The following is a 10739-nucleotide window of genomic DNA, read 5'->3' on the forward strand; positions in this document are numbered from 1 at the left end:
CCAACCCAATGAGTGGTCCACCATGGTTTCGTATAGGGTGATCCTCGTGTGTTGCTCACCTTTTATACGGACAGGATATTCTGCACATATGACACATTGGCAGGAAAAGTAGTGGCTGTATGGGAACTTCAGATACAGCAGCTATATACTGATAAAATCTAATGCTATAATACTTACCGAAGTGTATATTTTACCAAAAAATACGTACAACTATACGTATTTGGGTATGCAGAGGTGGGACGTGAGTGTACTTTATATGAAAGCAACAAAAGTGCACATACAACGACGTGATGTATGCATTCAACCATTCAAGTATGTACGGTGGGATGGAAACGGATTGCATGTGACCCCGGGCGTCTGGGGCTGTGGAAAGCCCACAGAGAAGTTCCTGACAAATTCACTCCGTCCATCTGTTTTGAAAGGAGTAAATAGGGCAGGAGCTTTAAAATCATACTGATCCAAAATTCAGGTTGGCCACACCAGCCAAACGGTGGGAACGGAAAGGTCCAACGTTGAAACCTTCCTGGAACTAACCATGATGTTTATATTCCATCCAACCCGTTCACAGTGTTATTACCACTCAGATAAACTACAGGAAAAAATATTATCCTGATAAAAAAACTTCTGTCACCCCATCCGTTCAATCTCCACTGTTTCTTGTGGTATTGCAATCTGAGTTTTTGAATCTGCATGATTTTTAAATTCCTATCCTATTGTGGACTTTCAAAATAGATGGACGGAGTGGATTTGTCACCGGAATATCTGTGGGGTCCACACAGATATGTACACAGGAATATCTCTGTGCCCTCGGTCACTGGCGGTCCGCGTCCGGTGGGTTGCGGGTGTTAGCCTGTCAATGTAGACATTTACGTATCCAGGCCTGAATTTCCTTTTGTGCTAACCCTATCAAATCAGTTCATGGCTTATGAAAATGATGTGATCTCATGCATACATGCATGCATGCATGTTCATGACAAAACCCATACCCCACATAGACATGAATCATGTCCCATTAGAAAAGACCCTTGACCTAACAAGAATCACTTTATAGGCCACTACAGCCAAAAGCCCCCTCCTTATAAATCCCACTTCCCACAATCTCCTCTACACCATAGAAGTTGTGTTAGTTCTTTTTTATGAGAATGGGAAGGAGCCCAAGATCCATCTGCCTTCTCTTTTGCTTTCTTGCTTTGGAAATTTCATGGGGTGTATACACCCAAGGAGTGAATGTAGGAGAGCATGTTCATAGAGAATGTGGCTTCACCAGATACCCCAACCTATGCACTGAGTCCTTGTCAGGGTTAGGGTTAGGGTTAGGTCATGACCCATATGATATTTTGCATGCTCTTGTTGAAAAAACTAGAGATGAGACCAAGATGTCTACTTCAATTCTTCCAAATCCAACCGACCATCAAGTGGGCCTAACAAGCCAACAAACCCATGTTCCTATAGGTAGACTTCCAAAAAAAAAAAAAACTTTGATAGATACACCCCTTTTTTTTTCTACTTTTGGTACATCTTTGTTAAATTGTAATAGCAAATGTAGAAAATGGGGTGTGTATATCAAAAAAGTGGGGGTGTTTTTGTTTTTTTTTTTGTTAGCTTGTTAGTACACCCGTACTGTCAGTTCACACATCACTGTTAGCCACCCCCACTATCTTCTATGATATTGTTGTTTAGATTCTTTCCTGTCTTTGCTTGATTTTTGATATATTTAGTTAGACTCTTATCTTCTCTCATTTTCCTTGAGTGGAAATAATCTTATCAAATCTTACACATCCAGCCGTCTGATTTGTGGACCCACAAACAGCCAGGGGATATCCTGTTGTAGGCATTTATGTATGTATTTATCACTACACACGTACGTATTTAATTTGTATGCATGCTTAAGTAGACATGTAAAACAGTATATGGTACTCACTATATTTTAATGTGTATTTATTTATCATGTGTGTGTGTATGTAGAATTTTATAGAAAAAATAAATAATAATAAAAACATATACGAATATCATACAACTAGTCATAATACACACACATGCCTAACTATCTTTGATAAATGTATGCATGTGGGAGTATATGGTGCATGTACTTGTATACTTCATTTTCCTCTAGATACAAGAAACATGCATTGAGAAAATATTAAATTTTTGAAGTATTACAAAGTGATGGCTGTTAACCTTAAGTGGTTTAGGTCAATTATAAAATCCTACACGCACATGCCAGTGTATGGAAACACATTTCTATCTAGAGTTTTGTTCCAATACATCCCCATGCATTGCAATATGATAGGTGGACTTTAGTCTTTAAATCAGGGTCATTTTCCAATTATCAGAACCGTTTATATGATGAGTCTCACTTTTTATGGTGGAAACGTAACAGAAGAAAATCTTTCACTTTGGAGATGAACGTCACCGTAACCTTTGTATAATCAATGGATTAAAATATTCAATCCTGGAGTTGTTTTTTTTTTTTTGGGCATCCCCCATCCAAAGGGGGCCCTATCAAATAATAGATTTATGGTAGTAAAAGGGCCCTGAGGTGTCTTATTGTAATACGTGTGGATGTATTCGAGCAAACCTACTGTTTTTAGGACATGCACGATGCATCATGTATCCATGCACGCACGTACTCTCTCTTGCGACGTGGAATGATCTCACGGAGTCTGGATCCATAATAAGTTATCTTTGTGGTGTCCACCCTCATGTGAACATGACATCCAAACCGTGCATCTGGCATGCCCTAGCATGTTTGGCCATGAGCCGAAAAATCAGGTCCACCCAAAATTCAGGTAGGACCCACTACAAGGAAACAATATAAAATCAACCCCCAAAACATCACGTCGTGTGGCCCACATAATTTTTTTATTGGAGAGCCATCCATCCGTCCATATATCTATAGCTTTTAAAAATTTTCTACCCGATTGCAAGTTAGTTAACTTCTCATCTCGACCCTTTATTTGAATGCAGGATATTGTAATGATCTGATGGACATGTCTCTCGCACGACTCAATCAATCCATCTCAGCACTCAAAGACTCCACTCCCAAAAACAAGCAAGACATCCAAACATGGCTCAGTGCGGTGATGACCTTTCAACAAGCGTGCAAAGACTCGGTCAATGGTCTTTCAGACGATTTCAGCCGTCAGATTTCCGGGAAGATGGACCACTTATCTAAGCTGGTCAGTAACTCTCTAGCTCTTGTGAATCGTATCAACGGTCAGATGGAGAATTCCACGGCCCGCCATCTCACTTCCAATGAAGAATTCCCTACGTGGGTGTCCCCCAAAGATAGAAAGCTTCTCCAGAGCCCTGCAGTGGGCCCGGCAATACGGGCGAATGTGATCGTCGCGCAGGATGGAACAGGCAATTTTGAGAAAGTAGCGGATGCTATTGAAGCTGCCCATGGAGGAAGGTTCGTGATCTACGTGAAGGCTGGTGTATACAAGGAGAAGATACACATGAAGAAAGATGGCATCACGTTGATCGGTGATGGAAGATACTCTACGATAATTAGCGGTGGAGATAGCGTTGGTGGTGGGTCCACGATGCCTGGATCGGCGACATTTGGTATGTTCTGCATAGTTATAATCTCTATGTGTGAGGGGGGAGAGAGAGAGAGAGAGAGAGAGAGAGAGAGAGAGAGAGAGAGAGAGAGAGAGTCATGTTTCCCATAAGCTTGTCAGATGTTTAGAAAATCCGAACCATTCAAAAAGTGGGGCTCACCATGAAGACCCTAAGAGAAGAAAATCAGGCCGATTCACTTGTTAGATGAGCCATACATCAAAATCAATCGGCAGCTGATGGTTTGGGTTAATCATGCAAGTGTGGCCTACCTTAAGAGTGGACCGCTACGATTTTTGCTCGATATAAATGGTGTTGCCCACCTTATTTGCATGGTGCTCGAGTGTCCTACACATATGACACGTAGGTGGGAAGACAGGGCTGTATGTAAGAGTTCATATACAGCGACCGGTATGTGATCATTTCTATACGTTGTTAAACTTATAAGAAGTCCAGGGGTATTTTTGTCAATTTCCCTGGGTCGGGTGAAATCTCACGTGTACTGCCGACAGTCTGGGCCCGACACTGATTTCCATCTCTTACACGGTCCAACCACTTTCCATGTTGTATTTTCTATTATTATTATTATTATTATTTTCTGAATTTTAAGATATAGATTTTGCTAATGGTGGGGCCCACCTGAGTTTTGGATGCAGCTGAAACTTGGTCTAACACCCATCCAAGTATGACACACAATAGATAGGCTGAATTTATTAACCACATCTCGATAGGCCCAAAAAAGGATTACGAAGTTCTTAATATGAGTTTAACCCCTCTCAATTATTGCATGTGGTGTTGCCCACCCAAGTCATGGATTGACTTGATTTTTAAGCCAGTGGCCTACCATGGAATAGTGCATTTGACTAACTGATGGTGTCAATGTTCGACACACATCATGGTAGGGCCCACACAGCTCGACCTCATGGGAAGTTAATATATTCTACCGTAATATCAGGTTGTCTACCATAGGATTTTGCATAATGAAATCCTTTTTAACATTGATCTTTAATTCTTCAATTGCTCATATTGGAACTCATAGAGGGATGCTCACCTGTGCATCATTCTTCTAATAACTTGTGACAACTTTTTCAGAACTTTTCACACATAATGGGCCCAAAATCTGAATTGTCCATGTGATACAGTACCCCATAAAACCCACCAGGCCTAACTTTTACTCTTATCTAAAACTTTAGTGTGCCATGGTGCAAAATTCAAAAATAACTAAAAATAAAAAATAAATCAAGGAAGGAAACTGTTTCTTTTTTCCATGGCTGACCAAAGTTTTAGATCAGAGTAAAAGTTGGACCATGGGGTTTCATGGGGTGTTACATCACATGAACCGTTCATATTTTACACCCACATCACGTGTGATGAGTTCCGAAAAAGTTCTCACTAGTTCTTGTGAAAAATGCTGCGTAGGTGAGCATTTCTAGGACCTTATATTTAAAATATTAATTGGACTGATTTTTTAATTAACTTGCATTAATTTCTTTCATTTCTTCTCAATCTTACAGCCGTCTTCGGCGACGGATTCATCGCTCGCGACATCGGATTCCAAAACACGGCAGGACCCAAAGGCGCACAAGCCCTTGCAATGATGATCTCATCTGACCGTTCAGTTTTCTATAGATGTAGCATAACAGGCTATCAAGACACCTTATATGCACTTGCACTACGCCAGTTCTATAGAGAATGTGACATTGCTGGAACCATTGATTTTATATTTGGAAATGCAGCCGCCCTCTTCCAAAACTGTAATCTCATCCTACGTCGACCACAGAATTCAGCCTACAATGTGATTCTTGCAAATGGACGGACAGATCCCGGCCAAAATACTGGGTTTTCTCTCCAGAATTGTAAAATCATGGCGGGCCGTGATCTATCGCCAGTAAAGCACTCGATCCAGTCCTTCCTTGGGAGACCATGGAAGGAATACTCGAGAGCGGTTATAATGCAATCAAGCGTCGATGATGTGATTTCATCGAAAGGCTGGGATGTGTGGGAAGGTAGTTTTGCTCTAAAGACACTATATTTCGCTGAATATCTTAATGCGGGGCCCGGAGCTGGAACTTCAGGTCGAGTTAAATGGTCTGGCTATCATCTCATTGGAACTGATGATGCTGTGAAGTTTACTGTTAGTAATTTCATCGGTGGGAACTCATGGTTGCCGTCTACTGGAATAACTTTCAATTTAGGGCTTTGATTTGGATTGAATTGTAATTGTAATAAGTTTAGTATTTGATTTGATGAGTTTCAAGTGTAAAAATAAAAATAATAATAATAAAAGTATGTCATTTCTCTCCTTATCATGTGGGTGTGATATCCAACTTTCAATGTGCAAAAATGAGAACCATTCAGTCATTAGGTGGGCCACATAATAGAAATAATTTCTAGCCATTGATAAATAGTAAAATGCAAGTTAATTGGTCTACTTCATGAGTAGACGTGCCTGATTTTTTCAACCTCATGATGAAGATAACCTATTGAATGGGTTGGATGTTGCTCACACACATGAAAGGTTGGAAGTTATAGGTGGGTGGATGTTAGATTATGGTCTAGTCGAGTGGACTTGTAAAATTCTATATGAAATGGTAGTTTATTCAATTCCATTAAACCTATTTGTGTTTGTTCTGTATTTGACTCGATTGGGTTGACTCAGTGGATTGACTAAGTCTTTATCTAACCCGACTTCAAAATTGAATTAGATATATTTATAAAAATTAATATTAAGAATGACAATAAATGTTAAAAACATTTATATTTAAGTAATTGACAAGGAATGGGGTGAACGATTTGAAAAGCTTTGCTTTCCTAACATAGGTTAGGTCGCCAAACGATGAAGGGGAAGGCAAACATCACTGAATGTAGATTGGGAAAGCTGGAACCAACAAGGTCGATGGATCTATCAATGTGGGACCTAAGATGATATATGTGTTTTATATCAACGCGGTGACAATCTATTTGCTAGCTCATTTTAAAACATGAGCCTAAAAAGAAGAAGATTCAAGTGAACCATAACGGCGATTGAACACCCACAATTAAAAACTTCTAAGGCTCATCGTAATTTATTTGCTTTGTAACAGGTTGATAGGGTCACACAGACTTGGATGAAGAGAAAACATATATATCTCCGGGAGTCTTTGATAGCAGGTTCATTCACAGTGTTTCTTGTGGTGCTATCTACCTGAGATTTTGATTTATTTATTTTTGGGGCCTTCCTTAAAATGATCTGAAAAAATGGATGGACGTCATAGAAATAAAGCATATACATCACAATGGGCTCCATGGTTATAGATTTACTGGCCTTGGTGGTTCCTCGTATCTATCGAATTCACATTCCTCATCACCAAGCAAATGATGAGCCTATCATGAAGATCACTTAGATCTCCAAAATGAGGCTGAACCATTCACTAGATGGGCGATCTTGTATGATGAATCAGACCATCTGTTTTCCATTGATTCCCGATCATGGTGGGGTGTACCGCCTGATTTTTGTTCTGGATGATTTTCATGAGCGGCCTACCATTTGCATGGTACAGATCTCCCATTGAAGTAGCATATTGGTGGGAAAGATTGTCCTCCAGTGCTTGACAAGTCATGCTTTGGTCACTTGTAGGTGATCAGTTCCACGAGAAAGATGACATAAATGACTAGACTTTTTAGCACCATTTATAGATAGTGGTGACTCATCTGCTGACGTGGCACTGATATAAAGCTATGGTCCTGGCGTGAATGGACCATTGATCTAAAATAGGCCATCCAATTAATGGCTATTGGATGGTTAATTTTAAAAGAAATAGAAATCAGATGGTTAAAATATCTTCTCACGTCTAATTTTGTTTATGGTCCATCCACAGTTGTATCTATGATTTGGATGGTCTAGATTAGCATGAATAGTTACACCATTTTGAAAATGATAAATAACTAGGAGTCTAAAAAATCACATAAAATGCACGGATAAGATGCTATGATTAATTAGGTTGGTTTGATATTCCAACCAACCCTTCTAATGACGTGCTTTTGAGATGAGACTTTTCTTTTAAGTGTTATTTTTTATGGCCACACCTTCCAAAAGCTATACTAAGACGTCCAAAAGGTATCTAGTTATGGGTTTTCATAAAAATTAAGAACTCTCACAAAAGCATGCTTTTATGAGAGAAGAAAACGGCAAGTGAAAAGAAGATGAGATCACTAGAAAATAAGAGAAAGATCACTATCCACTTATGGAAAAGTTAGATCAGTGGTCCACAAGAGTATGTGTGGTGGGATTCCACTCAGATTGGTTAGTGTAGCACACAACATGGGTACTGTGGGCCCCACCATGAAGTATGTGTTTATCCAATCAATTCATCCATTTCGCCAGCTCATATTAGTCGATGAGCCTAAAAATGAGTCCGACCCAAATTTTAGGTGGACCACACCACAGAAAACAATGGTGATTGAACACCCACCATTTAATACTTCCTAGGACCTACTGTAATGTTTATTTGCCATCCAACCTGTTCATTATGTCACACGGACTTGGATGAAGAGAAAACACACATATCAAGTTGATATAGAACTTCTGTATTCCCTAAGAAGTGTTTGATGATAAGCATTCAATCATCATTGTTTCATATGGTGCGGTGAGTCGGAGATTTGGATCATTTTCGTACAAGAGATGGCAAAATGGACAGACATTGTAGATAAAAATACAAATTACTATGGATTTAATTTATTATTTAAAAAATAATAATAATAAATTAAAATTTTATATTTGTCAGAGAATGATTAACTTTTATCTAATCTGTGAGAATTTAACTATATAAAATAATACAATTCCTTACATCAAATATACTTATTGTTTTTGCTATCCAAACACAGTAAAATATCATATTATCAACATTTCCTTTCTTTCCTTTTTTTTCATTTGTTGCCATCCAAGCAGGTTTAAGCTGAAGAATCCCATCTGAAAGTAAAATGAAGTACCTGTGGGCTGAAAGCTCGATAACTTATATGCATGCACTAAGAAACCCAAAGTATGACATAAGCTCTCTTCACTAGAATTCGGTATCATTATGTCAAAATCCAAAAATCATTTTCCTTAAGCAATCCTAACCTCTAATATTCAGCGGACACTTGTTTTTGAAATGCGCTCATATTGAATTTTTATTTAATTAAAGTCCAGACACCCTGATCCATAGCTTCAGTGGTAGACTGATAGAAAGATACCTCGTTTCAACACTGAGGTCTTAGTATGGATCCCTAGTGGGGGTGGCTAACAGTGAAGTGCCCACTGACAGTGGGGTGTGCTAACAAGCTAATTTTATTTTTTATTTTAAAAAAAAAGTTTTAAAGTCCGGCAATTTTCTACCAATCTAATAGTTAAATAATCGAAAAGGTTTAATTTTTTAGTTATGACTCATCTAAACTGGTACCCATTTAATTTGAATTACTTATATATTCAAAGTATGCAATTTCTAAATAAATTGTTAAATGACGAGTATCATCCATCACACTCTTCCAGAGTATTGAAAATTTTCTCTTTCTAAAACCATATCGTCAGCGCCTATATATGGATAGAGCCATTTCTCTTTCTCTCTCCACCGACAACCTGACACTGGAGGGGTTCATTTGTATCTTTTCATGATATGAAAGTGAGTCGTCCACTTGCTACATCCCTCTCAATAGAAAGAGAAACAGTCACGAAAATGCGCTGAACTTTCCACTCTCTCCACACACATGATATGCTCTTTTTGTGATAAGCCTAGCTCACTTTTTAGCAATCTCCCATCAACTGGCACATTCGCTAGCTGAATATGATCATCTATCTAGGATATGTATAGTACCCTAAGGCTCAGCTTCCTTATAAGTGGGACCCACAACTCCACGATCTAGACCGTCAATCTGATGGGCCATACTTAGATTGAACATGACCAGAAGAATCTACCAAATTGGAGGATCCTAGACATCAATCTGATCTTTGGCCCTTTTTCACCATTGGATGTAGATTGTTATTGTATCTTTCTTTTTAGACCAAGCCCTACAAGTGGGGTACACAGTTTGGCAATCCAGACCATTGATCTGATGGACCCAAGTGACTATATACCATGCCAAAAAAATTTCAATTTGAAAGATCTTAAACATCCAAACCGTTGTTATTTCTTTTTTCTTAACCATCGATTTGTAAGCCATAGATCGGAAGGTTAGGATTGCCCCATCTGGGCTACTTTCACAATACGATCGATCTACAGTAGGCTCATCAGATCAACGATCTGGATCATCCAACCATGTGGGCCCAGTTGTACTAACTGATCAAGGAATACAATACACATCCTTTGGGCCGAGGACCACATAAATCCTCCAGTTTTTAGGGCCCTTTCAATGATAGAAACATACTAATCCATACATAAATCAATGCCAACCACTCAAATATCATGTCATGCATGTGGAGCCTAACCCATCTTTTATGTAATACTTAAAACCCGAACCACCTTGTTGGAATGTTTAATACACATCCATGGATGTCAATTGCATGACCTCACATATGACATAACACATGCATGGCCCCATGCTATGGATTGAGATTACAATTTACAGGTTCGATGCTCTGGCTGAGTGTGATGGATGATACACAGGCACTTAGAAATTGTATATGTGACATACAAATAATTTGAATTAACCTGTCCAAATTATGGTCCCCAGTTTAGATTTAATATAAACAAGAAATTAGGCTTATTTGATTACTTAGCTTTTGGATCGGTGGTCATTTATTGGACGGTTATAAATGAAAAGTATCCAATGGTCCGATTTCAACAAACAAGTGTCCGTGAATCGCCAATCGGATTTTGGAATAGTAACCTAGAAGCAGTGGTTCGCAATTTAGTCAGTTTAACTTAAGTTTGTGCAAGATCCCAACCGTTGGCCCAGTTTTTCATCCCAAGCCCAGCGGACTTGGATTGCCTAGTGTACACAGCACCGACGTCCGTACCGTGTGCTGCTGGAAAAGCTCTGTGGGCCCCATAATGTTGTGTGTGTTTTATCCACAGCGTCCATCCATATTTCCATCTCATTTTAGTTCATGAACCCAAAAATGAGACTGATCCAAGTCTCCGGTGGACCACACCATATGAAAAAAAATGAAGATTGAACGACTACCATCAAACATTTATTGGGAGGTACAAAAGTTCTGGATCAAG

General features: G+C 39.1%; 1 protein-coding gene across 1 annotated transcript; it reads left to right on the forward strand.

Moving 5' to 3' along the window:
- Positions 1–1084: 1084 nt before the first annotated feature.
- LOC131251764 (pectinesterase-like) lies at positions 1085–6192 on the forward strand. The gene is made up of 3 exons (XM_058252702.1): positions 1085–1452; positions 2968–3567; positions 5076–6192. Exons 1-3 carry the CDS (start codon positions 1137–1139, stop codon positions 5762–5764), a joined length of 1605 nt encoding a protein of 534 aa, XP_058108685.1. The 5' UTR covers positions 1085–1136; the 3' UTR covers positions 5765–6192.
- The last annotated feature ends 4547 nt before the right edge of the window (positions 6193–10739 follow it).

Source organism: Magnolia sinica, chromosome 7 (assembly GCF_029962835.1).
Source record: "Magnolia sinica isolate HGM2019 chromosome 7, MsV1, whole genome shotgun sequence".
In the NCBI taxonomy this organism is placed as follows: Eukaryota; Viridiplantae; Streptophyta; class Magnoliopsida; order Magnoliales; family Magnoliaceae; genus Magnolia; species Magnolia sinica.